At 42.4% G+C, this 22,027-nt stretch overlaps 2 protein-coding genes and 1 non-coding gene across 8 annotated transcripts in view; 1 reads left to right on the forward strand and 2 right to left on the reverse strand.

The window, feature by feature from the left end:
* The window catches only part of NEK9 (NIMA related kinase 9), a 38,740-nt gene extending 28,030 nt beyond the window's left edge, over nucleotides 1-10,710 (forward strand). Inside the window, exons 18-22 of the mRNA XM_049612460.1 lie at nucleotides 157-216; nucleotides 3,341-3,543; nucleotides 4,622-4,783; nucleotides 5,984-6,193; nucleotides 8,220-10,710. Of these exons, the coding sequence (XP_049468417.1) occupies nucleotides 157-216; nucleotides 3,341-3,543; nucleotides 4,622-4,783; nucleotides 5,984-6,193; nucleotides 8,220-8,342 (758 nt within the window). The 3' untranslated portion in view covers nucleotides 8,343-10,710. The remainder of the gene's footprint in view (nucleotides 1-156; nucleotides 217-3,340; nucleotides 3,544-4,621; nucleotides 4,784-5,983; nucleotides 6,194-8,219) is intronic.
* Nucleotides 1,919-2,069, reverse strand: LOC125910618 (small nucleolar RNA SNORA18). The gene has a single exon (XR_007454113.1). It is a non-coding gene; the product is annotated as a small nucleolar RNA SNORA18 (small nucleolar RNA).
* On the reverse strand, nucleotides 8,948-21,902 carry ZC2HC1C (zinc finger C2HC-type containing 1C). 6 transcript variants are annotated; one of them, XM_049612465.1, is made up of 5 exons: nucleotides 21,793-21,902; nucleotides 21,017-21,126; nucleotides 19,583-20,927; nucleotides 14,736-14,819; nucleotides 8,948-11,354 (listed from the first exon to the last, which is right to left on the reverse strand). In XM_049612465.1, the coding sequence occupies exons 3-5, from the start codon at nucleotides 20,906-20,908 to the stop codon at nucleotides 11,247-11,249; spliced, it is 1,518 nt and encodes a 505-aa protein (XP_049468422.1). In that variant the 5' UTR covers nucleotides 20,909-20,927; nucleotides 21,017-21,126; nucleotides 21,793-21,902; the 3' UTR covers nucleotides 8,948-11,246. The 6 variants fall into 6 exon arrangements, with proteins under 6 accessions (XP_049468422.1, XP_049468423.1, XP_049468420.1 ...); XM_049612466.1 differs by lacking the exon at nucleotides 8,948-11,354 and adding an exon at nucleotides 11,722-14,429; XM_049612463.1 differs by lacking the exon at nucleotides 8,948-11,354 and having other exon boundaries at nucleotides 11,722-14,819; nucleotides 21,021-21,126.
* Between the last annotated feature and the right edge of the window lie 125 nt (nucleotides 21,903-22,027).

The raw sequence follows: 22,027 nt of genomic DNA on the forward strand, positions 1-22,027 counted from the left end.
CTAGTGGTGCTTTAATATCTAGAACAGTAAGTATTTATAAAGTTATCTGGAGTGAGAGATAGCTGTTATCTCGTATATTAATTCCCTAGTCTAGTCTTCTCACTTTTCCTGCCTATAGCTGTTTCTGATGCTTACCTACTGAATATTTTTCCTCAGAGAAAGTATTGAATTCTAAGACCATCCGTTCCAATAGCAGTGGCTTATCCATTGGAACTGGTAAGTAGCAGTGTCTCAGGTACCAGTGGTTTTTCTGAGCTGTGGGTCTTTGGGTTAGATTCCATGCAGTCTCCAAAAAAAAGGAAATAGGAAATATCTTTGGGAAATGAGGAATACGGTGATCAAGAGGGAGGATCATATTTTGGGTGTATTTCACAATAAGTTATGACTTTTATTACATTGTGGTCAGAGGGAGAGTACATCTTTGCCAACCAAGCATATGGAAGTAATGAAGTGGCTTGCCCAACATTGTAATGTGGCTTATGTATTGTTTCTTTCCTTACCATGCTAGGGGCTATGGTTCTATCTACTCTTTGCTTCCACCGTATTCCCAGGGTTATTCCCGTCTATAGAAATAGTTCTTCCAAACAGGCCCTCAGAATTAAAAGTTGGCTAAACTTTCAAAGCAGTTAGGAGAATCAGCCCAAAGCTCTCTGATAGCTTTCCTCTGGCTGCTTTTTGCATGGTTCTCTGTTATTTAGGACTATGCCAGAAAATTAAATCTGTGTTCCTTTTTGGTTTTCCACTTGCTCTAAAGTACCTGTACTCTTTGATGTCTCGAAACTTGGATTCTGATAGTTCGTAGAATCAACACAGATAAAGACCCAGAATAAAAGCAAATTAATCCAAGAAAAAGAAAGTTGAAAGTCTGATCTAGACTTGTTGAACTCTAGTTTACACACACACACGCACACACACGCACACCATACCTTTTATTAGTTTCTTTTAGTAATCTATTGCTCAGCATTTATTTGTGCATATTAATATCTGTCCCAAATGATAAAATATCTTTTTGCTAATCACAGCTGTTCTCTTACAGCATTGTTTTGCTGGAACAGTATTTAATGGAAAAAATAAGATTAAAAGCACATATCAATTAGCTGGAAAATGTAAACTCCATAAGGGCAGGGATTTTGGGGTTTTTTTTATTCATTAGTTTTATCCACATTACCTAGAAGAGTGCCCGGCAAATGGTGAATGCTCAATAAATACTTGTTGGTTGGATGGGTTCTAACCATCCAGTGGAATACTGTACGAAAGTAGAAATGAACATCTACAAATAGGTCTATAATGTGAAATGTAAAAAGGAAGCTGCAGCAGACTATGTGCCTTTTTATCAAGTTGAAAAACAAGCCAGATTTATATATTGCTTAAGGATATATAAGTATGTGATTGATTTTTTTTTTTTTTTTTTTTTTTTTTTTTAAGAAGAAATGATAGAAGTGCCTGGATGGCTCAGTCGGTTCAGTATCTAGACTCTTTTTTTAAGTCAATAAATTTTTATTTAAGAATTTTAACATGTGATTCCTTCCTCTCCCAGTCACTGTGGTTCCCTCTGGGTCAGAATCACAATCTTCAAAATAGCCCTTTTAAAAAGAGCTTTTGTTCAGTCCACAGTTGTCACCGTTAGTACAGAGTTCTTTCCGTTGGGCTTCTTTAATCTCCACTTGAATATGGATATGCTTCAAGAATTCCCCACCTGTAATCTTTGGGATCCAGTTTTTTTACTTTGGGTCATGTTTAGGGTCAGAATAGATGGGTCTACTGGTTCTCAATTTCAAACACCCTCTAAACGTGAATGAGTTCAAATCCCATTCACCCCTAAACTAGCACAGCCTAGAACTGTACAGATTCTTGGGATATTCCAATACATAAGATTTTAAAAATTTGACCGTTAGGGTCTTTCAGTGTTTTAGCAGATAAGTGTCTTGTAGTTCTTTCCCACAGATCTAACACATAGCTCCGTGAATAAAGGAAACCACACATACACTCTATGAGGTGTTTCCAATGGAGTGTCCGACTCTTGATTTTGGCTCAGGTCATGACTTCAAGGTTGTAGGATCGAGCCCCACGTTGGGCTCTGTGCTGACCATGCAGAGCCTATTTAGGATTCTCTCTCTCTGTCTCTGCCCCTCCCTTGTTCACACGTACGGGCGCTCGCTCTCTCTCAAAATAAACTTTAAAAACTATATAAAGAAATGACAAATACAGAATTAATCAGTAGTTACGTGTAGGTAGGAGGCCAGAGAAAGAGAAGGAATTCACAAGACAGATATGATACAGGTAATGTTTTAGTTCAGCACTGTCCCATAAATCGTTCTGCAACAGTGGAAATGTTCTATATGTATGCTGTCCACTTGAAAAGTGGCTACCGTGACTGAGGAACTGAACTTTTTATTTAAATTTAAATAGCCATATATGGCTAGTGACTACCGTATTGGAAAGTACAGTTCTAGTTCTTCAAGTGGTAGATTCACGTTTTTGTTTTGTTAGGCGTCAAAACTTACACGTGTGTTAAAATAGTCTTTTGTATATTTCAAATGTAACATTATTTTTAAAAGCCATTTAAAACAAGCTTCGGAGCTTTTGTTGGCATCTCCAGGTCTGCTGCTTCGGTAGGATCACAGTGTGACACAGTCTGCAAGCCACTATAGCTGGTGATCGTGAACAGTCCTTTACGTTTAACTTTGGAATATACCATGCACTTACTTTTTTAGCTTTAGCAAATACATCTTTTTGGCCCATATTAAAATTTCATTCCATTTTTTGACTACATGTCAGCTAGTCTTCATTAAGATAACTTGGAATGTGCTACATGATATGAAAGAACCAGCCATCATATTTTAAAAATTCTTACAAATCGTTATCAAAAGAATTTAATGAATTTAATGGTTGAAGACTTCTCCAGAAAGGAAGTTAGTGGTGAGTTTATCTGGCCATTTTAAGAGTTGTTTGGCTCAAATGTGAAAGTGCTTTGTATTTATACGAAACCTTGACAAGCCTCGGTGGAGAATGCTAGAGTCTGGATGTATCTATTAAAGCACGGGCGGTAGATTCAATGAGCTGTGGTCGGGGCGGCTGTTCAGTAGTGCTTTAGAACATTGATAATCTGCTATGGACATAGAAATGAGTAAGTTTGGGATGTAGAAGTCAATTATCATTATAAAGATGCTGATATTCAATCTTGTATAAAAACTACAAATTTAGTCCCAAATATCTTGACACTGTTGCTACTACTTCATGCGACTCTAGGAAGCTCTCCAGGGGTCAGGGGGGCTGTGAGATCGTAAATCTTTCTTGCTGCCTAGCAAGGCTCTCTCTTTCTGTGCTGTGTATCTGTCAGTGGTTCAGAGTGCTAGCCCAGGAGGCGGCGGCGGTGGGGGAGAAGAGGAGGACAGTCAGCGGGAATCTGAAACTCCTGATCCAAGCGGAGGCTTCCGAGGAACAATGGAAGCAGACCGAGGAATGGAAGGTTTAGTCAGTCCCACGGAGGCCATGGGGATCATTAGTGGGGCCAGCAGCTCCTGCCCTGGCTGGCTTCGAAAGGTAATTCCTTTGGCAGAGGTATCTTCGATAAAATAGCAGACCCTTTACAGGAACTAGAAAGGAGCCGTCAGAATCTCTCCGTGTCCCATGCCCTGTTCAAGCGTTTTGCAGTAGGCATCGAGGTTTCTGACTTCCACCTGGAACGAAACTACCAAACCTCTAATTCTTTTTTCTTCCTGACAAGAAGAGACACAAAATGTTCTCATACCGGTATTAAATGAATTTAAATTAATAAAACCTTCCTTGAAGCAGTCTTTGTAATGCATGTGTGCAGATTAAGCTTAGAGATTTTGTACTGTGGTTTGTAGAAGTGGACTATTGGGGCAGTTGGAATGTTGTACAATAGAGAGGTTATGAATGTTGAAGTGCGGATAGTAAAAATGTTGGAGTATATTTAGATGGAAAGTGGGCTACAACATGTGGCTGGGCAGAAAAAGATGGAATACCTGTGCAGCAGGATCCCATTCTCTTAGAAAATATGTAATGCATAGAAGAGTATCTGCTATGAAGACTGAACACAGTATTGCTCATTTTAACAGTGCTTATTTAGGAGTGATGGAATTGCTGGTCTTTTTGCCCATCTGGATTTTGTCATTTTCTGTATTTTGTCAAACTACGTTGTAGTTTGTGAAATTTATATTTTTACGTAAAAAAAAAAATCTAGAGATTTAGTTTCCCGTGTAAGATGATGAAACTTGATAGCCAGTTAGGAGTATGAATGCAAGAGGCAAGAGGCACTGTTGTACCTAACGTTTCAGCCTGGGCATTGGCCTCACTGCCATCACCTTCAAGCTTCCCAGCTCGAACAGACTGTGTAAAATAAGTGTGTCAAGGAGATGTGCCACACACTCCAAACCATGTTCTTGAATTTGAGTTTGAATTCAAATCACTGTTACTCCTCTGAGGAAGGGATGTCCTATTGACAGGCCCGGTGAGCTGAGTTGTACTCACAACTGTCATGCCCCACTAGGGGGTGCTGATGTCACAGCAGAGTGAAAGCTATAGCAAGATGGGAATTTGGGAGAAGGAAAATAGATGGCTCAAACAGAACTGATGAGATTCTTTGTCTTATACATAGGAGCTGGAAAATGCAGAATTCATCCCCATGCCTGACAGCCCATCTCCCCTAAGTACAGCCTTTTCAGAGTCTGAGAAAGACACCCTGCCCTATGAAGAGCTGCAAGGACTCAAAGTGGCCTCTGAAGCTCCTTCGGAACACAAGCCCCCAGTAGGAGCCTGGGTAACTGAACGTTTTGCCTTTGAGTCACAACTAGGTAACCAGAGAGCTCTCTCCACTTCTCCTGGCCTGTCTCCTCTAGCTTCCTCAGTCTCCCACTGCCCTGAATCAACTCATTATACTGTCTACTCGGCAGTGCTTAAAGCTTCTGTCCTAGGCTTACCTGAGTTGCCTTGGAAAAACATTGACCCTTTCACATTCCTGATGCACTAACAGTTCTCCACACCAGAGGACTTTCTTTTCTCTTTGCCTCAGAAGTACCAAAATTAAAGTTCCAAAATTCAAATCCACTTTTTCTTGACACTGCTAGTGTAGGTTGGGGGCTCTAAATATGAGTCAGAAATAATACTTGTAGTCTCGTGAGGGAGCCACACACGTGTGCCTAACCTTGGTAGAAATCAAATTGTGGTAAGTACCTCAAATGTAAACCAGGGGTCACCAAGCTTTTTCTATAAAGGGCCACGTAGTAACTATTTTAGGCTTATGGACCATGCAGTCCCTTTTGCAACTACTCAACTCTGTAGCATAAAAGCAGCTGTAGATAATACATAATGAATGAGCATGACTGTGTTTCAATAAGACTTCATTTACAAAAACAGGCAATAGGCCGGATTTGGCTATCATTTGCTGACCCTTCCTATAAACGAAGTACAGTGGAAGAAAGGAGAGAAATCCAGACTAGAAAAGGTGTAATAAAACCTTTGAAACTTTAAGGTGAACATTTAAATTCCTCTATCAATTAACTTTCTTGAATTATTTTGGCAGTCCTATTTACTGAACACCTTTTAAATCTCTTCTAAAGTGTGATCCACTGCATTTCATGAATATTGACCTGTTGGGTCACAGTGTTCTCACTGTGATCAGAAAGACTTGTTCCAAACCATATCCCCCACTTCAGCATTTTAAATGGGATGATAGCCATGCACTTTAAATTTAATTGCCAAGTTCTCCAAAACAGGTGATTGTTCTTTTTACGTTAGCATAATGGAGACTGAGGCACTGAGAGTTCTCTTGCTGTTATGTTAGAGCCAGGTGCTACTGTAACCCCAGCAGCTTTCTGTTTCTCTTGCATTTACTTTGTGTGTGTGTGTGGTTTATCTTTTTACTTTTAAAGTAAGGTCCGATAGTATTTCGAGGAAGGTTGGATTGGGGAGTTGGGATAAGCATGCAGAAGCACCTGTGACCTCTTTCTTCTCTCCTTAGCCACCTCGGCTGAGTCCTGCAGAGACCTGTGCTGGGAAGGGAACGCCATTAACTCCTACCTGTGCCTGCAGCACTCTGCAGGGAGAGGTTGAGAGATTGCACGGGCTGGTGTTAAAATGTCTGGCTGAACAACAGAAGCTACAGCAAGAAAACCTCCAGATTTTTACCCAACTACAGAAGCTGAACAAGAAATTAGAAGGAGGGCAGCAGGTGAGAGCATTAAAGGAATAATTCAATTTCTAACTGTTTTGAAGAGTAACAGAAACAAAACACCCAAGAATTGAAATAGACCTTTTCCTTTGCAGAGACTTATCTTTTGATGATGTAACTTATGTAATTAATTTCAGCAGCCCTGGGCCTTGTTCAGGCACCTCGGTTAGATCATTTTTATCACTTTGTTTTTTGTTATTGTATATTTTTTCTTTTATTATTTTTTTTTAATGCTTATTTATTTATTTTGAGAGAGTGCACATGTGAGTGGGAGAGGGGCAGAGAGAGAGGACAGAATCCCAAGAAGGCTCCGTGCTGACAGCACAAAGCCCGACTTGGGGCTCAGTCCCACGAACCATGAGATCATGAGCTGAAATCAAGAGTTGGGTGTTTAATTGACAGAGCCACCCAGGCACCCCTCTTTTACTTGTTACTATGAAAAACTTTATAAACATATAGTTCAGCGAATACTCATAATCCACCATCTAGATTGAACAATTGTTAACATGTTTCAAAAGTGTGTGTGTACATTTAAAATATGTGGGGGTATATATCTGTGTGTATTTAAAATATATGTGGGTATATGTGTGTATATATATTTTTTATTTTGCTAAATCATTTTCAAATAGATTATAGAAGTCATAACATAGCCCCTCTAAATACTTTCTTACACAAATCCAAAAATAAACACATTCATTCTCCCAGCTAACCACCAAACTACTATCACACTCAACACTGATATTCTCAATTTTCATCCAGTACCCAATTGATAGTCGAATTTTCCCAGTTTTCCCACAAAAATGTCCTCTATAACTTTTTTTTTTTTATGAGTCCAGAATCCAGTCAAGGGCCCTATGTTACATTATCACATTGTTATATCTCTTATTTTTTTTTTTATCTAGAATACTTCTTTCTACTACCATCACTTTTCTTTTTTTTTCAATATATGAAGTTTATTGTCAAATTGGTTTCCTTTTTTTTTCAATATATGATTTTTTTTTTTTCAATATATGAACTTTTTTTTTAAATTTTCATGGCATCAATTTGTTGAAGAAACAGGGTCGGCTCTTTAACAAAATGAGCTACATTCTGGATTTGTCTTTTCTTCTTAGAACGTTATTTAACTTGTTCTTTTGTCACCCTGTCATTTCTATAAACTAGGAGTTAGACTTAAGACTTAATTAGGTTCATATTAAACATTTTTGATAAAAATAATTTCAATGCTGTTTGCATTGTTTTTCAAGAGCCATAGCTCTTTTAGCCATTAGTTCTATTTAGAGTGAACCAGGACTGGGAAATAGGGTTCAACCCTTGGCTTTGCCATTTGTCAGTTTTGTGTGTCTGGACAAATTTGTTTCTGTGAAACTTGGTTTCTCACCTAAAAGGGGCAAATAATACCATGTACTTTGTTATGGTTGTTTTGAGGATTAAATGAAATCATGTCTATGAAAGGACTTTGGGAAGTAATATACTCGAGGCAAGCATGGGGTGATTGGCAGCCGTGGCAGGCAGGAGGATTGTTTGGCTTAGGGCTGTCTCACTTTTATTCATTGTTAATGTTTATTTATTTTTGAAAGAGAGAGAGCATACACGTGCATGCATGTGTGGTGGAGGGGCAGAGACAGGGAGACAGAGGATCCAAAGCAGGCTCCATGCTGACAGCAGCAAGCCGGGTATGGGGCTCGAACCCACAAACCACAAGATCATGACCTGAGCTGAAGTCGGACATTTAACCGACTGAGCTACCCAGGCACCTCATGGTTGTCTCAGTTTTAAAACTTAGAGTTCTGCATTCCAGAAAATCTTACAGTCCTGGGCAAACAGTTGGTCACCCTGCCTGCAGCAAGTGTAAAGGTGTTGGCTTTATTTAAGGTAGCATTATTATGGTATTATCTAAGGGTAGTATTACGAGCTTCTCACAAAACTGTGGCCACAGATCCTTACAAGTCAACATTGAAAACCTAGTCCTGGACTGCGGTGACTGGTGGCAGTATTGTTAATGTGGAATTGTGTTTTGTTTGGACAGGAGGGGATGCATTCCAAAGGAACTCAGACAGCAAAGGAAGAGATGGAAATGGATCCAAAGCCTGACTTAGATTCAGATTCCTGGTGCCTCCTGGGAACAGACTCCTGTCGACCCAGCCTCTAGTCTCCTGAGCCCGTATGGCCTCCAGGAAACTGGGATCCAAAGAACTTCACAGCACACTTACTGAATGCAGAGAGCGCTTTCCTGGCTTTGTTCACTTGCAGACAAGGAGTGCAAGGCGGAGGCTCCAAAGCACTTTCCGTGTACACTTGGAAAGTGGCATTGCCTCTTAGATAGGATCTAGGAGTGGTTTTGTTTGGAGAATGGAAGAGCCCCACGGCCCTGGCTTTGTCCTCAGTGACTGCCATAGCAACAGCAGCTCTGTACCTCATCTGGTGATCCCACCTTTGAAGAGGAGACACAATGCTCACCTTAATTTTGCTGGTAGCAGCTTATATCCCATTTATCATTTCACCATTACTTGGAAGCTGCCTTGGGAATTCAACACCAGGCATTGCACCTCTGGGTGGAGGAGGGAAAAGTGTAAAACTTGAGTGGGCTGGAACCAGGTGGGGCCCATCCAGGGTCGTCTGGAGAGCGGTGAAGTGGTAAAACCCTCTCAGGAGCCCTGAGTCTGGGAAAATATGTCTGGTGGAGTCAATCTAGGGCTTGTTTTCAGAAAGTTCAGTTACTTTGCGCAGCTACATGCTTTAGGAGGAAAAGCGGGCTTAGATTGCTTTTCCTCTGAGGGTCGATTGAATTTCTTCAGTGAGGAGTCAAGAAAGAAGGCTAGGTCCCTCCTCATCACACAGCTGGAGTTTCAGTCTGTGGCCGATGCAGGTAGGATTTCCTAACTTTAGAAGATGCCTCTAAAAAGTGAGGTGCTTCATGGAGAATTGAGTCAGTGGGGCAATAGAACAGCCTTAAGAGAAAACCATGAGGGAGAGAGGGCCTCCTGTAGCTGCCTCTACTTGGTATCTTTAAGAAGGTCTAGAGTGCTCTGCCTTCGTGGCTCTTAGGGTTCTAACCTTGACTTCAGCAGCCCCAACCACTCCCTTTCTGTATGTCTAGTCAGTATTTTCCCCTTTTGGTGTTTTATGAAGCCATATCAATGAATCTGTATCATCTTTCCTACTTGAGTGGCCCAAAGCCAGCACCAAAACCTGGTAGTCCCTGAAGCCTAACAAAACAGGCAGAAGCCGCCAAGTGAAAGGAATTTGGCTGAGAGCTCCGTTCTAATCCCGTAGTCATTATGTCCTTATGGACAGGAACGAACCAGCTTTCCCAAAGAGAGAAAGTGTCCTCAAAGTTTTTGATGGTTTTACTTAAGGATATGAGCTTTAGGTTTCCACCTAGCCTTATGCAATATTCTGTTAGCGTTTGGGGTCATAGGGGCTGCCTTGATGAGTCTCACATCGTGCCTCCCTAGAAACAGCTAAATTAATTTGTGTTTCATTTTCCCCAAACCCCAAAAATGAATGTTTGATATCTATAATATTTTGGAAGGACCTGTGCAATGGAAATTTTGCTATTTCCCTAAAACTGGTGGCGTAAAGGCTCATGCTTGGGGAAGACCCCATGGCTGGGGATGGGCAACTCTGTTCAATGGGATCTTCTTTGGTTTGATGTTCCCATTGTTTTCTCAATTCTGGGAAGCCTAGTACAATGGTACTAACGTAATCACTAAAGCCTTTTCTTAAAATAAGAGAAGGGGCCAACCCCAGATTAAAGTTACAAGTTCTGGGGACTTGGGGGTTTGCTGTAAACCCTAACAATGGGTTTTGGTTCATCATGTAAATGCACCTTTGATTTTTTTAAGGGCTGACTGGCCTTTCACGTTCCTGTATCCCTCAGACTCACCATCTCAGCAGGCCTGAGAGGCAGGCTCAGTTTGGGTGTTAATCCTGAGTATTGGTTCTGCTGTGGAACGGAGGAACAGGGACACATTGCTGAGACAGGGATGAAAGTAAGCATCAGAGGGAGGGGGAGAGCCCTGCTCTTGTTCCAGAGGGGAGCCATTCTCTAGCAGGGGAACACTGGTCATTTTCTCTAGCATGTTCCCTTGGGAAGTCTAGTTTGCTGGTAATCTGGCTGAGAATCTGAGTTCTGTGCCTTAGAGACAATTTGCACTTTCCCAAATTGTGCCTGGGACAGCCATATGATTTTTCCCACCAAATAGCTATGCAAGTAGAAACCAGTTCAAAGGTGGCAGCCATGCATTAGATAAAAAGCGAAAGGTTAGGCAGCAGAAATGCCTTTGAATGGTTTTTTTTATAGCTAATTCTCTTCAAGTTTGTCCTGCCGTTCTTTCTGCAGCGCTAGGTGTTTTCAGTTTTCGAGTAGTATTGCTTTTGAGTTACAATATAACCTGAGTTACTCCGCTGCTCTGACATTGTTGCTGAAGAACTAGCTTATTGTTAGCCAGATGTTTGAAAGGTTGAGGGTGGAGTGGTTTGGCATTTCTGTTTTAAATAAACATTTAAACTCTCAATCAGTGCTATGCCTGCTCACGGACCTTAGTCACTGGGGATGAAACACCCAGATTCTAGGCCTTCATGAATCTTTGATTCCATGAGTCTTTATATAAATAAATAAATGACCTTGTAATAGAAACAACACAAGGGACATTTGCACAAATAATCTTTCGCTTTTTTCCAGTTTCTTTTTCTTGCTAATAGAATCGTTTCTGCTGCTACAACTTTTTTCCCCAAACTTCTCAAGTGCTTAAAATGCAGACGGAAGGGAAAAAATGAGCCACTGAAAGAGGAAGGATCATTTCTTATACTTACCCCTCAGTCACAGTGGACTTTTTCAAGTGATAATGTGTGTCTATGTTTATAAATCTGTTTTCCGTCAAAGAGGGTGAACTGTATTTGGTCTCCCTGGCATAGCCAAGTTATCACTTCTCTTGGCTGAGCATGTCATTAAAGTTTAAAGCAAAAGCAGCCTTAAACTCAAATTTCATTTGATTTGCCATATATTTGGAAACATTCATAAGAGAAAGAACAGCTCTGGAGCGAGGATGTATTATAAATAAATTCTTTCAGATGAGTATCCCTGGGCCTCCAAAGTAGTATTATTCATTAGTGTCAAGGCAGGCTGGGCTGTAGTCAGGACTACAAAACATGTTCCTTCCTGCCACAAAGCCAAAAATCATTTATTACTTCAATGATTAACTATGGAAATAAACATGCTGATCACTAAACCTCACAGAATCAGGAACATTAGAGAGAAAAACACTTTATCACATCTGCGCTACCTCCTTTGTAGTTGGGAAGAACGATAAGTTAATGACCAAAAGCAAATGTTGGCCACAAGGTACTAGGCTGCATTAAATACACTGCTGTTAGGAAATACTCTCTCAGCACGTCTGCGTATACTTTTATATGAAGTGAGTTTCACCATGAGATTTTTTTCCCCATTGTTTATTAACCTTTTGAACTTTAAAATTCATAACATTTGCATGTACTGAAGTTTCTTGGATAAAGTAGTATAACACATGGACATTAACAAGCAGCATTTATTTATCCACTATTCTCTGCTATCCAGGAATGGACTTAGATAGAAAAAGGGTTCTGACCTCTTCCCAAAGATCAGATCAAGCTAAATTTAAAAGACTAATAGATATTCCTAATATAAGCAAGGCCTAAACATGTTGAGAGTGGAGGGAACACTAAGGCATTGACTATTGTTTTATTTCTCTAGCAATGTAAGAATGAATAACTGCTTCCTGTGTCTAAAGACAGCACTCCCCACACATACATTTGTTCCCCCGGAGGACCCTGATCTGTGAACTTAATAACATCATTCAGGGATCCCAAACCCAAGTGCCTGTTGAGCCAGGCAGATAAGGCAGATAAGGCAAATAAGTGAAGCAGGCCAGGAGGGGCTGTGGTTATCTGAGTGGTGAGCCTGTCTGAAGGACACTCAGTGGTGCTATGCAGGGTTGCTGGCCTGGTGTTTCCAGAACTTCTGCCTTTTCAAGAGATTCTCCATATCCCAATTTTTATTTTTATTTATTTTTAATTTTTTTTTTTTAACACTTATTTTTGAGAGAGAGAGAGCACGGGGAGGAGCAGAGAGAGGGAGGCACAGAATCTGAAGCTGGCTGTGTAGGCTCTGAGTTGTCAGCACAGAGCCCGACATGGGGCTTGAAACCCACAAACCATGAGATCATGACCTAAGTTGTAGTTGGACACAGAACTGACTGAGTCACCCAGCTGCCCCTCCATATCCCAATTTTTAAATGTCAATCCAGTTTCAGTTCCGTACCAGCCAAATAAAACACATCTGTAGGACAAAGCAGTCCATAAGCTACCACTTTGCGGCCTTGGCCACAGCTCATTCTTGCCATCTATTGCTTTTACCATCAAGTGTGAAACTTACAATTTGTACCTCACTAGGCTTGCCTGGGGAATGAATGTATATATCGGTTTAAATATCCACTGTGTGTGAGGGTTCTTCAAGTGGCCAACCTAAAGCTCCATTATGTGATCCCTCTTTGCAACAATTAGGAAGAACATAAAGCAATTTAATATGTACTGTTTTTTAAGTATGTAAATTTTTTTCAGCTTCACAGCTAAAATTTTAAATTCATATTTCATATTGGTCTGATCTGTTAGCCCAATCAGCAGAAGCTGCAGAGGAAATGGAACAAGAGTGAGTGGCCATTTATTGTTTAGTAAAATATGGCTTTATTGTCTGCCTAGTCACATTGGCCCAGGTCAGGTTGGGTGTTTTTTTTCCAGTATTTTTTTTTAATGTTTATTTATTTTTGAGAGGGAGAAAGAGTGTGAGTGGGGGAGGGGCAGAAAGAGAGGGAGACACAGAATCCAAAGCAGGCTCCAGGCTCCGAGCTGTCAGCACAGAGCCCGACGCAGGGCTCGAACTCACGGACCGTGAGATCATGACCCGAGCTGAAGTCGGACGCTTAACCGACTGAGCCACCCAGGCACCCCATTCTTTTTCTTTTCTTTTAAGTTTATTTATTTTTGAAAAAGTATGAACGGAGAAGGGGCAGAGGGAGAGGTGGACAGAGGATCAGAAGCAGGCTCCAGGCTCTGAGCTGTCAGCACAGAGCCCGATGTGGGTCTTGAACCCGCAAACCGTGAGATCGTGACCTGAGCCGAAGTGGGATGCTCAACTGACTGTGCCACTGAGGCACCCCTCTAATATTTGAAACTAACAATTTGAGTGATGGTCTCAGGACCATAATCAGATCAGTTATTTCAGATCTGTCGTGCAATCTTCATCCTATCTGAACTGATACTACCCCTGACAGGCATTACCTTATCACTTCTCCCATTTGACCAATCTAGGACTTCCTCTTTTTATTATTTAATTTTAATCTCCAAACCCCATTTATTGAAGGTCTATTTATGAAGGTTACTTGCAGTATGCACAATTCTGCATAGGGAAAATTAAAAAGATCTGGTATCTTTTTCATCTGTTTACTTGCTAAGATAGATGTTTGCTGTGGTGTAATGGGAGAGGGACGTGTGCCACGGGAATGTCTCAGCTTGCTTTGATGGTAGATTTTGTTCTCATTTGAAAAAGCCATACAAGCAAACTGATTTCAAAGCAGAATGCTAGCAGTGGCTGAAACTGAAGTTTCTTCATTTTTTTTTTTTTTGACATGAAATCCATTAGAAAAGAACAACTACTGAGACATACTGGGTCCTCCCCCCCCCCCCTTACCCTGTAAAGCACATAAAGATGAGTTTCCCTTTAGTACACAGTAACCACAGGAGGATTTAGGATATACTGGCACCCTAACCTTACCGACTTGTATTAGCTTTTGGCAGGACCATGCATCAGGGAGGTCAAGGATAAATTTCCATTTGCCTTATGGCAAAATCGTATTATCTTTCATAAGATACCACCTGGGTGATCATGATCCTCTGACCCAACTCAATGTAATGAACCAACTTCCTGCAAGAGAAGAGTTAACTGGAACCACAGACATACATGCAGAGGCAGTGGCAAGAAGGCAGTGCGAATGCAGGCACTTAACCAGCACACATCACAAGTCGGGCTTGCGAGAAGAGAGCTTTAATGTAGCCCGCTCGCCTCTCGAGTGTCTTCCTTCAGCCATCCGTTCTTAGGGCAATAACAAGGCACTCCAGCCTGAGCTGGTAATTTAGTGGGAAGCTGAGGCTTCCTTTTGCCTCCTGCTGCTTAGCAAAGGGTCTCTCCTCACTGATTGAAGCTCTGCAGGCAGATGGGGGAGGTATAAAACTTTTAGTTCTGTTTTCCATCAAATTATTCTACTCCCATTTACTGCTGACGAGAAGCAGAGCCTTCTGAATTATCAAGGAGGCTTCCACTGTTGTCCGCTCAACTGGGATGCTTCCTTGGAGGTGGAGGCCGGTTCTTGATGGTCTTACACTTGGGAATGTGCCGCTCAGCCACGTTGGGGGCAAAGCGGCGACTACAGTGAGGACACTGAATATAATCTGGATTTTCTGCAGGCAGGATAGGAGGCAAGTCTGAGGGGTTTCCACCTTTGGCAATTACCTGCTGGACTTCTCGAGCCTGACGGAGGGTATAGATGAAAGACTCATGCTTCTGTCTCCAGTTGCTCTTCCGAGGAGGTTCAGCCTGTAAGGAGGAAGGCTGGTCATTCACCTTGGAGTTTACCTCATCTCCTGAGTCGTCATCAGAAAGACAGCAAGGAAATGTAAAGGGTGTTCACCCATAAGGTCAAAGAGAACAGGAAAGGGCAGCAGAGCTGACTTGCCAGAGTGGAGGCACTTAAGCTAAGGGCCTGCCAAGGAGGATAGTACTGGGAGGCTCGGTGCTCACGAGAATGTGCATGGCAAGAATAAACTGGATCCCGGGGCCCCTCTGCCATCTTGCACAACCAAGTTTTCATCACTTCCAGCACCCTCACAGGAGAACAGGGCTTTATTCTCTGGAGAAACTGAACCAGACAGGTTGTGGACTCAGGAAGTCCGGGCACAGTGGCGAACAGGGTTAATATTGGGACTGAGAATTGGGATTAAGTGCAAGTGTACATGGCAAATTACGGAACTGTTGGTCTGTTTCCCCCACTCTGCTCCCAGGATATCAAACACATTGGCACCCTTGTAGGAGACAAGAGTTCTCCGGATGCACCAAGCAGTTGAGAGAAAAGCCATTAGATGCTGACCCTGAGTGACCCCAATGCAAAGGTTCACTGTTTGATAACCCTAATATGAACAAGCCTCACTTAAATATGAATGGACAGCCTAGGATCACCAGATATTTGAGTAAAGCTCTAACAAGAGAGAAAAAACAACAAGTACATGAACTCGTTCCTCCTCCCTCAGGAAACAGCAACAAAGCAGGTAAAAGAAAACTTACAACCAGAGAACCAGAAGGAACTATTATAAATTAAAACTATGATATGGGAATGCAAGCTGGTGCAGCCACTCTGGAAAACAGTATGGAGGTTCCTCAAAAAACTAAAAACAGAACTACGACCCAGCAATTGCACTGCTAGGCATTTATCCAGGGGATACAGGTGTGCTGTTTCGAAGGGACACATGCACCCCCATGTTTATAGCAGCACTATGAACAATAGCCAAAGTGTGGAAAGAGCCCAAATGTCCATCGATGGATGAATGGATAAAGAAGATGTGGTATATATATACAATGAAGTATTACTCGACAATCAAAAAGAATGAAATCTTGCCATTTGCAACTACGTGAGTGCAACTGGAGGGTATTATGCTAAGTGAAATTAGTCAGAGAAAGACAAAAATCATATGACTTCACTCATGTGAGGACTTTAAGAGACAAAACAGATGAACATAAGGGAAGGGAAACAAAAATAATATAAAAACAGGGAGGGAGACAAAACAGAAGAGACTCATAAATATGGAGAATAAACTGAGGGTTACTGGAGGGGTTGTGGGGGGCGGGGAATGGGCTAAATGGGTGAGGGGCGTTAAGGAATCTACTCCAGAAATCATTGTTTCACTATATGCTAACTAATTTGTATGTAAATTTTTAAAAATTAAAAAAAAAAACTGTGATAGCTAAAAATAAAAACAAATGTTGTAAAATACTGTCATGAAAACTACTCCAAATGAGAAAAAAGATCAAGATAGAAAGTAGATAAGATTACAAAATTAAAAAGCCAATCCAAGAAATCCAACACCTGACCAATAGGAGTTTCAAAAAGAACAGAAAAAGCACAAGGAGGAAATTATTAAAGAAATAATAACAATAAACATTCCTAGAATTAAGGTGACTGCTCATGAAATTGAAATGGCCTACCAAGTATCCAACGCAATCATTGTAAAATTTCAGAATTTCAGAATAGAGAATCCTGTAAGCTTTCGGAAAAAGAGAAACACCAAAAGAGGTTTCATATTGGGCAGTGGAAGCAAAACAGCATCGGATTTCTCAAAAGTAACATTGGAGGCTAAAAGCTAGTGGAAAAAATGCCTTAGAAGTTCAAATAGAAATTCATTTTCTACCTAGAATTCTATACCTGGCCAAGTCATCCATCAAATATAATGCTATTATATAGATATTTTCATTCATTCCGAGACAAAAAAACATGCCTCCCAAGCACATTTCTTGAAAGCTTCAGCAACGCAAAGAGTAAGGCAAGAGAAGGAAGACATAAGAAGCTGGAAATGGGACCCAACACACAAGAGGAACAAATAGAAATCCTAAAACAATAGGTCTGCACCAGGTCTAGAGAATAACCAGTCCAGACTGGTACAGGAGGAAAAAGAGTGGTGGGAGGGAGGTTTCCAAAATTAAAAAAAAAAAAAAAATCAAATTGATGGATTATAAGAGGTGTTTGAACATTTACAAAAACATTAACAGGCGTCTGACATCAGATGGATCATTTAGGGGAAAAAACTAGAGACCGGTATGCAAGAAACCAAGCAAATGAAAACATGAGTCAACTACTAATTCCAGGTGCATGTGGGCAGAGGCAGAATTTGTTCACTGATGAGTGAACAACATTTATGTGGTTATTATAATGGAAAAGCTGATTACTGGTTTAACGCAAAATTGTGATTCCACTACAATGGAAGGAGAAGGGAAAGAGAAAAGTAAGAAGAGAGGAGATGTGAGAGAAAGCTTTACCCACAGCACTCATAAGAGGAAGTCAACAGATGATGTGTAAAATGGGTTAATCAAGAAAATAAGCATATTGAGAAATATGGAAATACATATCGAAAAAGTCATCTTTCAGAACTGAAGGCTGCTGCTGGGGGCCAGTTTAGGATGGAGGGGTGAAGCAGGATCCTGCTTATCTACCTTATACGTCACTCAGTACGTGATTTTTAAAATGTATTCAAGTATGATTTAGATTAATGTAAAATTCTTCAGAAGAAAGAAGGCAAGTAGCCGCTTGGTGATCTGACATCATTAATGATGAATAACAGGAAGAGATATTATCAAGGGAAAAGGATCCTTCAGGAGAGAGCCTTACTGAATGAAACAGACAAGAAGACAAGAGAATCTGAGTGTTAGAGATGGAATCCAGGAACTTTAAAGAGAATTGAATTAGGGAGAAGTTCCTCAACTATATGATAGTTACACTGAATTCATCATATTGAAATTTTATTCAGTTAACACTCATCAATCACAAAGCACAAAGATGTTGGCCTTGTGCTCAAATGCTTAAGGTCCAGTGGAGAGACTGGAGAGTCTCCAGACTGGAGACTGGAAGTTATGGGAACATTAAAGGACACAAGGAAAATCACCTACTCTCATGAGTACACCAGACGAGTAAGAGGGAGATACAAACCACTCAGCTTCCAAAGGCATAAAGCTTTCGAATAAGACTTGGGACATTCCAAGGAGCGGAGCGCATCTCAATCTAGACCCTTTCTGCTTTGGTGTCCTCAGTGCAACATACTGCCCCAAATGAGTTTCCACAAAGCTAGGGGGTCTGATCTCAGAAACTCAATTCTTTTGCTTCACTCACTCCTAATGTATTTAGGAATTTAAGAAACACAAGATTCTTTTAGGTGCTGGCCAGAAATAACCGCTATAGTGGGACAGAGAAGACCCCAGTGGGTTATTGGGTTGACCAGAAAGAAAACAGGAAAGAGCAGGAAAACTGGTGATCATATCATTATCTGCAAGAGCAAAATGTTGGAAACTGGGCCTCAGGCAGATTATCTCTGAACCCAGAAGGGACTTTCTTGTGGTGATCTTCCAAATAGTACTGAAAGAAATAACTACCAATGACTTCTCCTAACAGCCACCACATAAGTTTGAGTTTTCAAAGGCCCCAGCAATATGCATGGAAACTGTAAAGTGCTTACAGACAAGACGTGCTAGTGCAGCAAAGGGAGTGTTGAAAAGAAATGAAAACAGAATATGCTCTCATATTTTTTTAGAAAAGTAGAGTTGGATGGAGCTTTGAGGTCATATGGTCTAGGCTTTCCCAAACTTTGATCATTTGCCTACCACTTTCATTTTATTCCCCTTACTATAGATCACTTCATATTTTTCTTTTAAGTTCATGATTCCTAGACACCACGGGCTTCATACGATGTTATATTTTTCTAATGCACACTAAAACTACTAAAATAAAAAGCGTTTGCCAGCACGCCACACTTTGGCAAACACTCATTGAAAAACCAAGGGGCATAACCTTGGCGGTGTGGTGGACTGATCCATGAGACAGACAATCTTCTCCAGATCTGACTGTCCAGATGTGCCTGTGAGGTACCCCTAACCTTACCACGGAAGTGTCTCATGGTTTTTTTACAACCTAGTTTTTCTGCAGTTGGAATGTTAACCAAAAGTGCAAATTTAATTGTGTTTTATATACTTACTAAGAAGGTATATCAAAATTGAGCTAATCTTGGAAAAGTAGATATGGTTATAGGAGTTAGTAACAAATCCTAATCTTGGGAGCTGGCAGAACATATATTGCAAAGAGCAAGGAATTCTCTCGGGGCGGGGGGCGGGGGGGTTGAACAGCTGCATGGTTTTTCCTTATATTTTTCCCATCTTTTACATTTTCTGTAGTAAACATTTATTACTTTTATAATCGATAGGACATAATATTTTTTAAGTCTAGATTTTGAAGTCATTCCAACCCAGATTTATAGGCTGACTCAGCCATTTAAAGCCTTTTGTGATCTCAAGTAAGTAAAATTCTCTGAGACTTGATTTTTGAATTGATAAAATAAGAGACCGTGAAACCCCCAAAGGGGTGTGGTGGGGGTCTTATGAAAAGCTCCCATTACAGTGCCTGGCACGCGGTTGTAATCAATAAATGTTCATTCTCACTCTCTCCCTATATGACACATGAACTTTTTCTAAAGAAAACTGATATAACAGTCCCTTTACAATGATCCCCACTCAAAGTCAAATCCATAAGGCCCTGCCCTTGTTACCTGGACTGAGGCCGATCCCTTCCAGTTCAAGTACTGCTCTAGTTCTGTGCCCTTGGCCCGGGCCTTGGAGGAGTCAAACACTTTCCTCTTGGAACTCTGCATCCTGCTGCAGGCGTTGGAGTGTCTCTCCAGTCTGAGCAACAGGAACTTGCGTCCACAATGGCTACATTCGCCAAGTTCTGGCTCCTCGGTAGAACAGCTGGAAACTGAGGAGTCTGGTGCCCTAGACAGACTAGAATTGCTGGTGGATCCCCGTGAAGCACGGCCTGGCACTCCTGAAGACTGAGAGAACTCTTTTGGTGGCCCTGAGACTAAGTCTCGGATTTTGTTATTGCTCGCCACCAGTCTTTCCCTTTTGAGCTTCTGTATTCCATAATCAGAGAACTGGAGTGGACTAGAATTTTCTTGAGGCCATCCTCTAGTTTCATCCTCTCCCCTCTGTCTGCTGAAGACCTCCTCAGCCCCCAGTTCTGGGGAGAAGGTAGATTTGTATGTGGTGTTGCTGTTACCTTTAACTCTCCTCCTGGGGAGTGTCATTCTCTGTAGCTCTCTTTTTTCATTTTCCTTAGCCTGTTCCTTTTCTTTCTGGATCCTTCTGAGTTCCTCCTCTGTCTTCTTCAGCTTTTCCCTTAGGAGGGTCTCTTTTCTTCGGATTTCCTCCCGTAAGCTCTCCCCTGCAGCTTCTAGTCTTTGGATCTGCACCCGTTCAGTCCTGTTGGGATGTGCCACGGCCCTCTCCTCCTGTGTGGCAGCAACAGCACAAACCCCAGATGAATTCTCCCAGTTCCTTGAACCAGCGCTGCTGTATGGAAACCCTCTTGGTTCAGGGGGTCTTGGAGAGACATTCTGGTCCCCATCAATGGCAGCCTCACTCATACTATGAGACTTCCTGTGGAACACAGGTTTCAGTGGGTATGCCCGGTCCACCCCAACTCGCTTCTTTGTAAAGGGGATGAATTCCTGGTTATCTGCTTTGGGATACCAGGACTGAGGATCTGATGAGTAAAACAAACCCTTTGCTTGGCCCTGGGGACTGCTTCTGGAATCCTGCTGGCTGATTCCAACACACTGGGGATAGGAGTAGCTCCAAGCTTTGCTGTACGTGTTCCATTTGGAGGGAGTGTAGAGATTCTCCGGCATCAGCTCTTTGTTGCTCAAAAACTTCTGCTGGAAATTGTTCCTCGGGTGCCCCATTGAGGACCGCTGAGAAGAGTCACCTTTTTCACAGGGCTCTTGCTTAGCTGAGAGGAGCCCTGGAGCTTCCGCTTTATTATATGGGAGCATAACGCCCACAGGCAGATGTGGCGCCAACTGGAGACCAGCCATTCAGGGACTGGACTGAAGCCTAGGGGAGATTTAAACCAGATATCTGTAAGGAGTTTGTCTGAGGTTCACCCCAGCTGCTAAAGTAAACTGTTTCCACATTTGTCCTACCTACATATTCTCTCGAACTTCTTAGGAACAGTGGTGTTGGGTATGCCAGAGCTTTCCTCCAATAAGCATTTGGTGAATGCTTATTATTTCCTGTGGGTACTTACTAGGTCCTGAGAATAGAAAAACGAACGTGACACGGGTGTTCCTGCCACCTAGCTTTATTCCAGTACCAGCCTCTGCCATACACAGTGATGCTCCTGCCATACGCAGTATGGATGGGTGGAAAGATTTAATGGCAAGAGCTATCGAATTGAAAGTCAAGGTTTAGGCCTGTGACACAGCACAAGCAGCTTCCCCTTGCTGGCTCGGTTCTTCACCCATAAACCGAACGTTTCGCTCAGTTACGTGACTGGCATTTAGGGACCTTAGGACTCTGAATCCAGCCCTATCATTTCACAGGTGGGTAAACTAAGGCCCAGAGGTAAGTGGCTGGCACAAGAGAGCTCTCAGGGCTTGGCTCTTGCTGGCACCGTGCTTGACTCCAAACACAGAGGCCGCTCAGGGCCTGCAGCAGGTGCCTGGCTGCCAAACTCTCACCCAAGAAGTCCCGGCGGTGCGGACGGCGGAAGGTCTGTAACCTGAGAGCTGGGGGCCACCTGACCTGGCCGCTGCAGCTTTTAGATCCGGAATGCCGAAGTCACGCTCTGTGCTACGAGGTCAGCCGGGGCGCCCCCGCTGGGGATTCCGCTGTGGGAACAAGCCCTCGCTCTTCTGTCCATGGAGCCCTTGGGGGGGTCGAGGCGCTGACCCCATGTCTGTCCCCCCCTTCCGCGTACCTGAGTCACTGGCGACCGTTCCTGCTCAGGGGAAGCACCAGGACTTAGTTTTCCAGACCAGACCCCCACCTCAACCGACCGCCGCGCAGGCGCTCTCAGGTGGCCTCTGTTATTCCCGTTGCCTGGAGACGGGAGCGCGTGCGCGCCCCTCCCCTTCTCTAGCCGCGAACGCAGCCCGGCCAGCGCGCGCAGGCGCAGTCCGCATGCGGTCGGGAGCCGCCCGCGGGGGGAGGGG

Source organism: Panthera uncia, assembly GCF_023721935.1.
Source record: "Panthera uncia isolate 11264 chromosome B3 unlocalized genomic scaffold, Puncia_PCG_1.0 HiC_scaffold_1, whole genome shotgun sequence".
NCBI lineage: Eukaryota > Metazoa > Chordata > Mammalia > Carnivora > Felidae > Panthera > Panthera uncia.

Coding starts and splice junctions, on each gene's coding strand:
- ZC2HC1C (XM_049612462.1), bottom strand. CDS start 20,908: ATGGCTGGTCTCCAGTTGGCGCCACATCTGCCTGTGGGCGTTATGCTC. Junction 14,820..19,582: donor AGGGATCGGCCTCAGTCCAG/GTAACAAGGGCA, acceptor TCCTCCTTACAG/GCTGAACCTCCTCGGAAGAG.